Raw genomic sequence first — 14,715 nt, forward strand, 5'->3', positions numbered from 1 at the left:
GTGTGTGTGTGTGTGTGTGTGTGTGTGTGTGTGTGTGTGCGCGCGCGCGCGCGCGCCACTTGCTTGCGTGTCTGGCAGGCTGTGTGTGAGTGTGTGGGTGTGTGTGCATGTTTGCTATACTTGGCATCTCTATCATTATAATGACCCCAACAATGAATAATTATGCATGCCATAACTCAGCACACCACACACAACACACACATACACAACACAAACACACACACAAAACACACACACATACCCACACACACAAAACACACACACGCGCACATACCCACACATACACAACACATACACACGCACACACACACACACACACACACACACAAAACACACACACATACGCACACACATACACATAAACAACACACACATTTAATGCACTGGATCATTGTGCCACATGACATACTGTACAGAGTAAAATGAAATTCCAATCTTTACCACTGGGTGGAACTAATGCTTCTCTTTTTGTTGTGTAGGAAGGGTTGCAGAAGCTTTGAGTCAGTTTGATACAGAACTCTGGCTCAGTCTTTATAGCTAGACTCAAACCTTTTAATTAAACTAAAGTCATTTTCTCTTAGTTAAAGGTGCAAATCTTGGTGTTCATAAAGGTTTGATGTTTTCTTATGGTGGCCTCATGTCTGTGATTGTGCTCTCTCTCTCTCTCTCTCTCTCTCTCTCTCTCTCTCTCTCTCTCTCTCTCTCTCTCTCTCTCTCTCTCTCTCTCTCTCTCTCTTTGCCACTCCTGCTGCCATTGTTGTGCCCTATTTTGACATTTGAGAATGCAAAATAGGACACAAAACCTGCTCTAGATCCTGAGGTCTTAAATACTATGGCTCTCAGACCTGCCTGATTCACCCTGATGAAATTCTTTGCACTTGTGACTAACCCGCATGGATTCTAACAATTTGCACAACACTAAAAAACGGTTTATGCCTAAGCCCCTTTTTTAACCTGAGTGCTATAGATTATTATTAAAAAATTATTGCTGTTATCATAAAAGACTAAACATCAGGGGGAGTCTTATTTCTTTACACTTATTTATTATTAGATTAATAGTTATATTTCAATTTGCAGTTATATTTTAATTTGCACATTTTTTCACTGTACATACAACCGCCTTTATCCACTGTACATACAATGCCTTTATCCACTGTACATAAAACTGCCTTTAATTTTTCCACTGTACATACAACTGCCTTTATCCACTGTACTTTATCCACTGTACATACTGCCTTTATTATATATGTGTCATGTCTTATCAATGCCATTCTGTTTACACTGTGGAGCTTCTGCACTAGAACAAATTCCTCGTATGTGAAAACATACTTGGCAATAAAGATCATTCTGATTCATTCATTCTGATTCTTATTTAAAACACTAGAACTCGAGACACAGTGAGCAAAATCTGAAACTCAGGTAGTTTATCCTTTACCAATTCTACACAAATACACACATTTCCTGCCTCTCCGTAATTGTAAACCACACAACAGCTTTCTATATTTGGCACAATCTACATAGATAATATCTATGTTCTAATGGAAAGCATTGCTAATCAGAACGCTAACCTCAACCACCAGTTACACACTTGACTCCTCACACAGACAAACACCTGTTGGCTTACAGTCAGCAATCAAATTTTAAAATGTGAGCACTATAGAGAGAGAGACAGAGAGAGAAAGAGAGAAGAGCAGAAGGAGTGAGAATCAGGTAAAAGGACTGACCGGTGGAGGGCCAAGATGAGTAAATTCTAATGAGACTCAGACCACTTTGGTTGTCCGCGAGGTTAATCATGGTCTGTGGTCAAAATTGAGATTCACTGTGGCTCCAGTCATTCGGTCTTTAATACACTTATAGTCTAACTGCACATCCAACCTGCACTCACTGAAATATATATAAAGATATAGAAAGATATACTGCTGAATATCATAAAAGACTGCAAGTGGACATTCTAAGGACTTATACATCATTTTCACATATGTATGAAAAAGGGAAGTGTTTACCTACTTTCTAATGCTACTGTATTGTTCTAACACAGTTTGACACATGGATAGTGTTAATGATCATTAAATGAGAATGAGGAAAGCTGGGCAGTGAGTACAAACGTATCATGCTGGCTGCAGACAAAACCACCTGTGGTGAAATATAGGATAATGTCAGTTTCCAATGTGCATGTGTCATACAATATGAGTTCACAAACACACGTCCAAATGATTCGGGTCGTCACAACCAGACTGTGTAACAGACTTCTCCTCGAGGCATCAGGCTCTTTTATTCCTTGACTGGTCTGACACCAGCACACAAATACACACACACAGTGCAATTGTTACACATGAAAATCAATTTAGACATCTGAAGTTTTTTAGTTTATCCATCTTTATTTGCACTTTTTATTCAACTATATACTGTATACTGGTCTACTCTGCTCTAGGTTTATCGTTGTAATGTATTGTAATGTATTATCTGTCATGCATTGTTCTCTGTCTTACACTATTTTAACATGTTTACACACCTGCACATTATGTATAACTATGTAAATGTACTTAGTTATTCGTGGTTGTATGTAGATCTGCAATTTATGTAGCACCATGATCCTAGAGGGACATATTTCATTTCACTGTGTACTGCACCAGCTATATATAGTTAAAATAACAAAAATAGCCTCTTGAACTGACCACCATATTTCCACTTCCTCTTTGTTCAGTATAGAAGTGGTAGGTAGAGTTGCAACTGCAGTTCACCATGTATTCATATTGATGAAGTGGGATCAGAATCTACAATACTGCCCATATTCTCACTTCCCTAGACCCACTACATAATACCCTCATTCAAAATGATGGCTCAGAGCAAGTTTCTACCAGACTGCCCGGTGTGTAAGAGAGAGAGAGAGAGAGAGAGAGAGAGAGAGAGAGAGAGAGAGAGAGAGAGAGAGAGAGAGAGAGAGAGAGAGAGAGATTCTCAAACTCAAATAGGATTGGCTGGTTCATCAACCACCCATGTTTTTGCATCCTTTATCTGCCACCTCCTCCATTCCTTCTATATTCCTTATAGAATATTCCTTCTAGAAGCAGTATCAGAAGCATAAGATAATAGCAACTGAAGCTATATCAGATATCAGGGCTGGAGTCATTATTGCAGAAGACATGCCAGCTTGTTCCAGAGGGACAACGCGGTGAGGTTGTTGATGACCAGCGTTTGACCCCTGTCGGACATCCTTGTGACCAGCTGTTTCCACCTGCTCAGTCTTCCACCCTTCACATGCTCTACAGTGCCTTTCCAGTTTTTATTTAAAAACTCATCGTTCCTTAGGTAGACACCCAAGTATTTAAAACCACCTCTTTTCCACACTAAGCCTCCCGGTAGTGTAGGTTGCCCACCTCACCACTCCCCAACTGAAATGGCTTCACTTTCCCCCTGGTTGACCTTAGCTGAAGATAAAATCTGAAAGTCCTTTAAAATATCATTTAAAACACTGAAATCCATCTGTGAGCTTACCATAACTACTAGGTCATCTGAGAGGCATAGTGAAGCATTGCGTGTGGAATTTTAAAACCACAGAGAGAGAGAGATTATGGGTGTGTGTGTGTGTGTGTGTGTGTGTGTGTGTGTGTGTGTGTGTGTGTGTGTGTGTGTGTGTGTGTGTGTGTGTGTGTGTGTGGATCATTTTGAGTGAGAGAGAGAGAGAGAGAGAGAGAGAGAGAGAGAGAGAGAGAGAGAGAGAGAGAGAGAGAGATTATTTGTGTTTGTGATAGAGAGAGATTATGGGTGTGTGTGTGTGTGTGTGTGAGAGAGAGAGAGAGAGAGAGAGAGAGAGAGAGAGAGAGAGAGAGAGAGAGGGAGAGGGAGGGAGGGAGGGAGAGAGATTCTCAAACAGGATAAACCAGTATGTGGAACTCTTACTCAGAACCAACTCGTTGCTTATACATGCTTCATGTGCGAACACAAAATAAAAAAATCAATCGGACTGTTCATCAAGAACGATTCTCAGAAGGTAAGCAAATTGTTTTAAGAAGTGGTTATAGTTTTAGTGAATATCAAAATGAAAAATTAACATTGAGAGCTATAAGTTCTTTCGCTTTATTTTTTGTTGCTTTCATTGTTCTGACTGTGTCTGTATTTATTCTGTACATTGTGAGGGCCGGAAAAAAAAACAAATATCCTCACAATGGCGGGATATATTTTGCTTTGGATTCCAACAAAATAAGGTTAAGGTTTTTTAAGATTAGGTGTAGGTATTGCCACAATTAGTTATAGTAATCATTTTGTCAGTGGAAGTTCCTGATTTGTGTATGTGTATTTGTAGATATATATGTAGAAAGCTACACAATCTGATGTTTGTTAATCAATGTTGCAATATTGGCCTTTATTAGTATCACGTACTGTAAAGCTGCCTCATCCCCAGATAATTATCTAGCTGTCCATCTTATATCACTATCATTATGGTGATAGCTCAGATCCAACCATCCAAGCACTGTTTGTTTAGTTCTGGGTCTGGATTACATCCTGCCTCAATCCATACCCTCAAATTCAAATGAATGTAAATGTGCAAATATTGATGGGCTCAACATAATTTCCAGCTCAACTACAACAAAAACAGGCTAAATAACTTTTTCCTGAGCAGAAAACGTGCTTCATGATGTACGCAATGAGGATAATTGTATGTGGAGACCCGACCTTCACACTCCTAATGGGATTTTAAACATCTCGTTTATTATTTACTTCCCCCTTTGCCATTTATAATAATCTCCACTCTTCTTAGAAGGCTTTTCAGTAGATCTTCAAGGGTAGCTGTGGGAATTTTCCCATTCAGCCATAAAAGTGAGGTAAGGCACTTATGTAGGGTGAGAAAGCTTGGTGGGCAGTCCCATCACATCTATCACATCAACCTTGGCCAGCCATGTATTCAGGAATCTTGCTTTGTGCATTTGGGGCATAGTCATGCTAGAACAGCTTTGGGCCCCTTAGATCCAGTGAATGGATACTCTAACACTACAGTTTACAAAATATTGCTTGGAACGTAATGCACCAACTGAAAAGCATCTCAGAGAGGCATAGTGCACAACACATCTAACCTTAACGGCACAACAAAGACAGAAAAATGTCAACCCTAGCAGGAGACCACATCAGGTTCCACTCCTATCAACCAGAAACATAAAGCTGTAGTTTGACGGTAGGGTCAGAATTTAGCAACAACCGCATGAATTCATAGACCAACCTGCCTTGTGTCAACAGTTCAGTATAGTGGAGGTGGTGTAATCGTGTGGGAAAAGGTTTTTGGCACACTTTGGGACTGATCATTGTTGATTGCCTCAGTTTATTTGAGTATTGTTGCTAATCATGTGCATCCCTTTATGGACACAATTTACCATCTTCTAATGGCTACGTCCAGCATGAATATCGGTTCTTGGGTCATGTTCCCAGTCACTGGATCTGATGTGAACCAGTGTGAAAAACAAAAAACAATGGGTGAGAGACAGTTTTGTGGGTAGAAACACCTTGTTGATTACTACAACCATGTTAAGCAGAAAAGTACCTCAGCATTGCAAAAAACCTTGACCTTGAGGTAGAGGGGCTAAAACAGCCACATTGGGTTCCACATTGGGTTCCACTCCTGTCAGTAAAGAACAGTAATCTAAAATCAATCATGGGCCAAACTGAAGAGTTGAAAATTCCAAGTCTTCGGTTTTAGCACCAACATTTATTCCACAGTTAAAGTCACAGAGATTACATTTTTTCTTCATTCTGATGTTTGACGTGAATGTTAAATGAAGCTCTTGACTTATAACAGCATGATTTGATGCATTGCATTTCTGCCAGATTATCGAATGATCAGATAGCTGCATGAATGTGTAACTGTAAAGTGCTTGGTGAGTGTATATAGCCCCTTATACAGGGCATTTAAAAGCAGTTTTTTTTTTTTAAAGATCTCAAGTTACATGGAAACTGCTTACAAAAGACACATTGAATAAGCTTATAATTTCTAACACACTGCATTTGGCCTGTAGTGGCTGAGCCTCATGATTTCAGGGAGAGATTGGCCTCTGAACCAAGACCATAAGGCCACATTGTAGCATTTTGTCTTCATCCAATGGGATTCTGGGAAGTGACACTTTAACTCTTTGCATGCAAACTGGTTGGACTCAAGAAAAAGTTAAAGTCAAAGATGAGGTAAGAAAGTGTATAGTGCTGTCCATGATCAATTGAGTACTTACCCAAATGTTTTCAGATAGGCCAATGCTGATGAGTACATACAGTACATGCAGACAATTTGATAAATGTTTAGATGTATGTTTAGAGGTTTCATTTTTCTGCATATATTTTGCAGGATAAGAACATATCCAAGAGTACACCTTCTTCAGAAGTTCCATGCACATTGTCAGTCTCTTGCAGCTAACAGCAATGAAGGATATCAAAGGGAATTTAAGGTGAATCCCAGTTTATATGAATGCATGTATGTATGTATGTATGTATGTATGTATGTATGTATGTATGTATGTATGTATGTATGTATGTATGTATGTATGTATCCCGAACCCTTACACTTTTTGATTCAGATCTGTACTTCATATAGTATTGCGATTTCCTTTCATATGTGATTCTTAGGAGATAAGTGACTCTCCAAAGGAATTCTCAAGCAGAGCTGGCGAGCTGGAATACAACAGAGATAAAAACAGATATCCTTTCATTTTACCCTGTGAGTATTTCTAAACCTTAACTTGTACCTTTATATAGTTTTTACATCAAAATCAATCCTGAATGACTTGTATATTAATTGTATTTAATTAGCATGTATTATCTGATCACTATAATCTTCAATAAGAGTGAAACCTGGTCGTTTTTATTAATGTTTGAGATTTCTGCAATTTGTTGATACCTTGTGATGTCAGAGCATCGGACAACTGCGAATGTCTCACGGGAATAACAAGAATGCCAATTTAGCACCAGACTCATGAAGCATGTCATAAAATACTGTAAATAAACAGAGCCTATGGGTGGAGGCTTGATGAAGAATTTTCATTAAAATACACAGATAATTATCATGTTATCAAACTATGTACCCAATCATCTGTTATGACCCAAGTTTATTGTGGGGAGACATGGTAAAAGATGTAAATATTAGTGACAATAAATATAAAGCTTTTAAACCATACGGCACACCTGTGTTAACAAATATAATTACATCGTAGCTCTGCCCTGGTTCTCAATTTACTTCCCAAAGGCTTGTGGAGCTGGTTGGACAGCACTCTTTTATCAAACTGTTTCATTCCTTCTTCTTCTAGAGCGGTTAGATCATGTGACTGATCAGGCCATTACAGACAGCACTGTCACATTCCTCTCTAATTCCACAGCTGGTTAGCATAGTTTAAAGATGTGTTTGTGGTCAACAATAAAGAAAAATATTTTAGAAACCTGACAGTACTAACTTAGGTATACAAGCACCTGGTACTGGCTTGGAGCCTACCCTGTACATTTCCTAACACATTGACTTTTTGTTTTTCAGATGATCACTCCAGAGTTAGGCTGACTCTATTAGAGTCACAGCCACACTCGGACTACATCAATGCCAACTATGTGCCTGTGAGTGAAGCAATGGCTTGATCTACATTATTAATCATTCTGTCAGTTCCCTTTTTAGAAGGGAACAGTCTATCATTTCCTAAGTTAATAGTAAGAAAAATACAAGAAGTCAGTCATACAGTAATCAAGTGTAGTAATCAGAAAGAGTTAAATGGTGTCTATTCATGTGACAGAAGGGGGGCATGGTGGGTAAATGGTTACCTCGCACCTTCAGGAGTTTAGTTTGTTTCCTGCCTCCACCCTTGCATGGAGTTTACATTGTACCCACTGTGCTTTCATGGTTTTTTCTGGGTACTCAGGTTTATTCCCACAAAGTCATGTGTTGTATACTGATCTCTAAATTGTCTATAGTATGTGAGTGTGCAATTATGCCCGGTGATGGGTTGCCACCTTCTCCAGGATGTTCCCTGCCCTTGTGCCCCTAATAACCTGGTATAGAATCGAGGTAGAGAAGTTTGATGGATGGATTTAACAAAACATAGCAACAAAAGCAATTCTAAATGTCTTGCCTTTTGATAAATGTTTAGCTACATTCCTACAGACATGCTATAAGCTCAAATAATTATAGATGCATCTGACTAACTAGTCTTCCTAAAATAACATTAGTATGAATCTAATCAGCTATGGAAATACGGCATTAGCGAATCCACAGAAGGACTAAAGAAAGAATATTACTTTCAGGAAATGTGATAGAGTTAAAAATTTGTTCTAAGTTCTACGCACACTTAATCTTATACCGTACTTGAATAAACAGAAGAACATTTGCACATTCATAAGTTTCCCAGTACACTCTTCCACTTGGGCTGTACTACCCTGTGGGGTTCAATACAACCGGTTTCTGTAGATCTTAATTGGCTGTATCAGACTATATTACCATATGGTTAACTAAACAACACAGATTATTAGGGGTCCAGTGGCTCAGCATGAAAGTAAAGCCAAACACACAAAACACAGATGCCGCATATTTGATGTACACTCTCCATCTGCTTTATTAGGAATGTACGTACCCCTGGCTTATTCATGCAAATATTTATTCAGCCTATTCTGTAGCAGGAGCACAAAAACACATTTTAGTGACTGTTTAAATAAACCTCAGGATGAGGAACGATATGTAATCGTCAACATGGCATTGTCTAGCACTTACACAGTATGGTGTTAAAACAAAAAAATAGCAAGTGGCAGTTAAGCATACAGGCAGGTGAGAGAAGAGTGGCCAGACTGGTTTGGGCTTAAACAAAAGCTTCTTCTTCTTTCAGCTTTTCCCGTTATCGGTCGCAACAGCAAGTCATCTGTTTCCACCTAACTCTATCCTTGGCATTCTTTACTCTTGCACCAGTTACCTTCATATCCTCTTTCAACACATCCATATATCTCCTCTTTGGCCTTCCTCTTGACCTCTTACCTGGTAGCTCCAACTCCAATATCCTTCTACCAATGTAACCACTCTCCCTCTCCAACCACCTTCATCTCTTCCTCGTGTTTTTACGTCACTGTTACAGTCTCTAACTCATACGGCATAGCTGCTCTCACTATGCCCTGTACACCTTTTCTTTGATTCTTGCTGACACTCTTCTGTCACACAACACTCCTGACACTTTTCTCCATCCACTCCAACCTACCTACACTCGCCTCTTCACCTCTTTTCCACACTCCCCGTCACACTGGATGGTTGACCCCAAATTTTAACTGCTTACAGGAAAGTTACAGTGAATTAAATAACCATGATTTACAACTGTGTTGAGCATAAAACCAGCTCAAAAAACACAGCATGTCATACCCTGAGGTGGATGGGCTACAACCGCAGAAGACCACATCATGTTCCACTCCTGCCAACCAAGAACAGGGATTTGATGCAGCAGTGGACACAGTTCTTTGGGAACAGACAGCTGAACACTGGAAAAAACAATGTCTGCCTTTTTTGCTAGCAAAACTGTCAATATAGCTGGATATTTGGGGGGGGGGGGTTGCACCATTTTATGTAAACTTCTGTTCCTGAAGATCCTGTTGTTGCTGAAAATCTCAAGATATCATCAGTAGCCAAGCCATGGTCAAAGTCACTAAGATCATAAACAGTATGAACTAAAGTTCTTGACCTATGTCTGAATAATTTTAAGCTGCTGTCACATGATTAGCTGAATGGAACATTTCATTAACTGGCAGATGCATAGGTTTTGCTATTGAAGTGAATTGCCCTACACTAACATAGATGATGTTAGTGTATGACCAGAGCACCAGATCAAAGGTCAATTAATATAGAATTAATGATTCAGAAGTCAAATTCATTCAGTATTTAATGAGTAATTAATCAGAGAATCTAGATTTGCCAGACTTAAAACCTAAGATGTTTTTCCTTTTTGTCTGTAGGGTGGCTATACAGAACATGACTTCATCTGCACCCAGGCTCCTTTGCAATCAACCATGGCTGATTTCTGGCGGATGGTCTGGGAGCAAAATGTGCAGGTCATCGTCATGGTGACAGCATTAAATGAGAGGGGCAAGGTGTGTAAACAGACCAGTCACAATGGGAATTTATGTTATAAGCACAGATAGTAGCACTTGTATCCCAACTGTAAGCAAATACTAGCTCTCGAGTCCTCTCTCACTATATCCGCACACACGAGTTTATACATGATCATAAATCTTAATGTCTAGTCCTTTATTCAATACCAGTAGAAGTGTCTCATAGAATAGATGATTTAAAAGTACAGACATAATTGCCTATCAAATCATATAGCACTTTTAACAGTGGAAATTTTCATAAAGCAGCGTCACAGAAATCCAGATGTAGATTTAAATTTTAAAAAAAATGTATACTTAATGGTGGTAAGGAAAATTTTATTCAGAAACCTTTCTCAAAAGCGAACGCATCTTCGTCTTATAAGTGTATTTATAGACACATACATTATGATTATGAAATATCAACTCATATTGACTTTCAGAATCTTCCTAATATTATGTTCCACAGACTACAGAAAACAGTTGTTGTGTTGTTGATTGCTGCAAAAAGCAACTGAACAGAATTGAATAAAAATCTAAGAATTAATGGAAACTTTAACTATTTAAAAGTGATTTTTCAGTATTAAGGTTGACATTTTCCTGGAATTGCTCTAAACAAAATCAAAACAGCACGATGGTTAATATATCTGAATGTATACGATCATAAACATGTTTTGAATTATATTTGGAATGTGTCATGGCTTTCTAGGTGCTATGTAATCAGTACTGGCCTCCTGAAAGAGGCACTGGTTGTTATGGTGCTCTGCAAGTCACCACCGTCTCCCGTCACCATGGTCCAGATTGCTACATCACAACCATTCACCTACAGCAGGTGACCCATAAATAACCTGAAGATTATCTTAAATATGAAATGCATTTTCCTGTGTCTCTGTTCATTATCATGGTTCTTGTGTGTTTTTCAGCATAGCAGCCATACAAATAGATACATAACACATTATTATTACCCGAGTTGGCCTGATCAGGGTGTTCCAAATGACCACACATCTCTCGCCAAATTCGCCGAGCATGTACGGAAACAGCTGGATGATAGTCCTCTCTTAGGCCCCACGGTTGTTCACTGCAGGTATAAAGATACAAAACACACACACACATATTCTAAATGTGTCATATGAAATGTCTAGTATCATCTCGCAATGCAACTCGATTCATCTGATATTATTCTGATTTTTTTAGTAATAATGTTGATATTTTTGTCGAACCTTCCTGAAACTAAAAAGAAACGTGTGTTTGTGTGTGCAATCAGTGCAGGCATAGGTCGCTCTGGAACATTTGTAGCAATACTGTGGTTGATGCAGCTCTGTGCAAGGGGGATTCCTCCTGATGTATATCTCGCTGTCCGAGACCTGCGCAGACACAGAGTGTTAATGGTGCAAAATGTGGTGAGAGAGCTTACTCATACATTTATTTGACCAAATATCACATATTCACACTTCTGATTCAACCTTTCAGCATGTTGCATCAAGTGCATAGAAATACTACAGTATGCGGAAAAGTAAATAACATGTGCATTTGTATATGTGTGGTTTTTAGGAGCAATATATACTTGTGCATCAGTGTCTACTTCACTGGCTTGGTGGGAACAAGGAGAGACCAAGGTAAGAGCCTCATGCGAGCATGCACCCACACATACACATACACCATTTTAAACCGTGCAAGTTCTATAAACAAAAATGCATAAGAAAATCACAAACGATTACTAACTCTTCAGCAAATTAAACTTCCATGATCATGACCATCGTATCAGCAGCTGGTATGCTGGGCAACTAAATGTGGACAGAAACATTTTTCCAAAAACATTGCAGTGGCCAAGCTTTGGACAGACATCCTTCAGGTGTCAGGAGTCAAATGTCCCATAGTAGCAAAGGAGAGCAAAATATATAGAATTGGGTCTTGAGTACCACAGACAGGGCTGAGAGTCTAGACGATTTTCAGGGCACTTTTATGCGAGGCATAAGAGTCACCACAGACAGTAAGGCCATTAAGAGCATGCCTATAGGTCAGGTTTGAAATCTGTAGGTCTGTGAGTGTCTACTTGGACACAAGTCAATTACAGATCAGCCCCTGCTGATTTGCCTTGGTGTGGATATCTGCAGCTGAGAGACCAAAAACACAACATGGCCTCAAGTCAAGTTTAAAATGTATGAGATTAAGTTCTTTTAAATCCTCTTTAAATATTTAGGATTTATTTAGTTTAATTCTGATTGATCTGAGCCACTGGTGTGGCATTGGGGCATCATTCACCATTCACCTGAAGATAAAGAGTAAGCTTTACTTTATCTGTGAGATGTTCTCCCATTCCATGTGATCGTTCCCCCAGATTATTTGGTTTCATCCCAACTCATCGAAATACATGACTATACAGTACAGTACGTGGACTAACTATGCTAAATTGTCCCAACTGGAGATTTGAATAAATGTGTGTATATTTATGATTATAATGCCCAGTGACTGTTCCCAGTATAGGTTAATTAATGATTCATATTTAAGCTAAATATATTTTTATTTAATGATTTTATTTATTTAATAGTGCCATTTACAGTAAACAAGTCCAAACAGAAACAGTACTCCATGGTTATTAGCTTTAACAAACACATCATTGCATATAAGCAAAGAATTAGTTGTTGATAGAGTGCAACCTTTTTGTCAACAGAACCCAGAATGTAGTGCATTTTCAGACAGAGCCACCACAAGCACACAGGCAATCCAGAAGGGATCGAAAAAACAGGAGGAGAAACTCTGATCACACACAACGCCCTCAGACCTCTAATTCCTCTGTTCCAGTGTCACACACACCCCAGCCACAGCACACAGCATGGCAATCATTACGGGATTCGCTACATGCTTTTAATCCTGGGAAACTCCTGCAGAGGATAAGGCCTCTATCTTCTCAAACCAACTCAAACACACAGCACAACACACAACTGTAGGGTAGATCTACACACCGGTACCAGCTACTGTTAGGGTTATCCTTAGAGTAGTGTTCAATAGCTAGCTGATTTTGTCTCAAAATACGTCAAAGAGACTGGGCTCATATTTAGTGCTGAGCAAGGATTTCGGCTCGTGTGCAGCAAACAAGATAAACAACAGCAGCTGCTCAACTTGTTATATCTTAATACCAAATAGATAGCTGTAAGCCAGTAAGCAGGATAAACAAAATAATCCTTTCTATTTTAGATTTTACACCATAGATTAAAGAGAAACACTAAGAAACAATGCCAGTCTCTTTACAGTTCCGAGTCATCAACTTCCTTTAACGTAGAATCCATGTGTGTCTTACTTTACAAATGAACACTTGCAGAACAATCAACAAACTCTTAATGATTCTACATTTGTATAAAAGTGTTAGAAAATAGAAGTATTCAGAACCACAAGTGTCTGCGATTACAGCTGCACATTTTTTGCCTGTCCTTCTTGCCGATATATTTCTTTGACTGAATCATATTAAGGTATAAGTGTAGATATGAAGAGGAATTACTAACACAACAACAATTTAATTTTCAGCCTTGATGAAGAGTGAAAAAAATAGTTAGACGAGACAATGCTGTTGCTATATAGCTTGGATAAAGTTAAACACCTTGAATTTGAACACCTACATCAGAATAACACAATAAAAATCTGTCTGCTGTCTATTGTAAATACGTTTATGTTATCTATAGCTACTTTTAACGCTGGGATCATTTTTCCTTATTATAAGAAATGTTACAGGCCAGAGGTCTGTTGTGTATTTACCGTTGCTTCTGTGATTTATGAAATGAGATTAAACATTCTAGTTTGTTTTGCCTTGACATTTTATTCTGAACACCAGATCAGCTTCACCGGTGTGGAATTACATGTCTTCTGAGATATCATACTGTTTATTAGCAAGAAAAACATGTTTTTGGAATACATGCATTTTTTTTTTTTTTTGTAAGTGAATGGATTTTTTGATTGACATCTCTGTAAATAGTGTCTAAGGTAAATAAATGAAGGGATATACTGTATATAATTTTTCAACACAATTTATATAGTGTGCATATGTATGTATATATACTGCACCCCATTTATCAAACTGGATATGAACTATTTTTTTATTCATAAAATCCCAAAAAATGTGAAAATCCATCTCAAAATTATTATCCTTCGAGAGCTCCTGAGCTTATATATGCTTATATAGTTTATATATATATGTTGTCAAATAAAATAGAACAAAAGGTACCTTTTAAAAAGAGGATGTTTCTCTGTTAACAGACATGCTTTTTATAGTTTACTGGAGTCACTATTAAAAAACAAATACAAAGATGTAAATATATTTACACTGTATAGTCACAGTATAGATTTCCACACTTTCTACTGGGCAACTATTGCCTTAATCCTCCATTAAAGGCTTGTTAACATTCACTCTTGTTTTTCTGTTCTAGTTGTATCATTTGGTTATTTGTATATTAGAATTTCATACAGATATATAATATATCGTTTAGAATTCCAGTTCCTTTTTCATTCAATTCAAAAATTCTAAAATATTCTTTTATCAGTATGTGCGAAGATTGTTTACATATAAATCCAATGTTATTTTGGCCAAGTTTAGCAATACAATATTTTTCCCCTTCCTGATTGGTTGGCATATTATTTGTTGTAAAATGT

The 14,715-nt window shown here is 38.2% G+C and overlaps 1 protein-coding gene across 1 annotated transcript; it reads left to right on the forward strand.

The window, feature by feature from the left end:
• The first annotated feature begins 3,861 nt into the window (after positions 1 to 3,861).
• Positions 3,862 to 14,472, forward strand: LOC113655878 (receptor-type tyrosine-protein phosphatase beta-like). Its single transcript, XM_027166713.2, has 11 exons — positions 3,862 to 3,991; positions 6,006 to 6,168; positions 6,326 to 6,425; positions 6,604 to 6,694; positions 7,502 to 7,578; positions 9,943 to 10,077; positions 10,784 to 10,906; positions 10,998 to 11,158; positions 11,339 to 11,474; positions 11,626 to 11,690; positions 12,746 to 14,472. Exons 2-11 carry the CDS (start codon positions 6,164 to 6,166, stop codon positions 13,020 to 13,022), a joined length of 1,170 nt encoding a protein of 389 aa, XP_027022514.1. The 5' UTR covers positions 3,862 to 3,991; positions 6,006 to 6,163; the 3' UTR covers positions 13,023 to 14,472.
• Positions 14,473 to 14,715: the final 243 nt, after the last annotated feature.

The sequence above is a fragment of the Tachysurus fulvidraco genome, chromosome 14 (assembly GCF_022655615.1).
Source record: "Tachysurus fulvidraco isolate hzauxx_2018 chromosome 14, HZAU_PFXX_2.0, whole genome shotgun sequence".
NCBI lineage: Eukaryota > Metazoa > Chordata > Actinopteri > Siluriformes > Bagridae > Tachysurus > Tachysurus fulvidraco.

What these genes read in the sequence shown, in the direction of transcription:
- LOC113655878 (XM_027166713.2), top strand. An exon ending in ATATCCTTTCATTTTACCCT is followed by an intron (nt 6,695 to 7,501) that starts GTGAGTATTTCT and finishes TTTGTTTTTCAG; the next exon opens with ATGATCACTCCAGAGTTAGG. An exon ending in GGGAACAAGGAGAGACCAAG is followed by an intron (nt 11,691 to 12,745) that starts GTAAGAGCCTCA and finishes TTTTGTCAACAG; the next exon opens with AACCCAGAATGTAGTGCATT.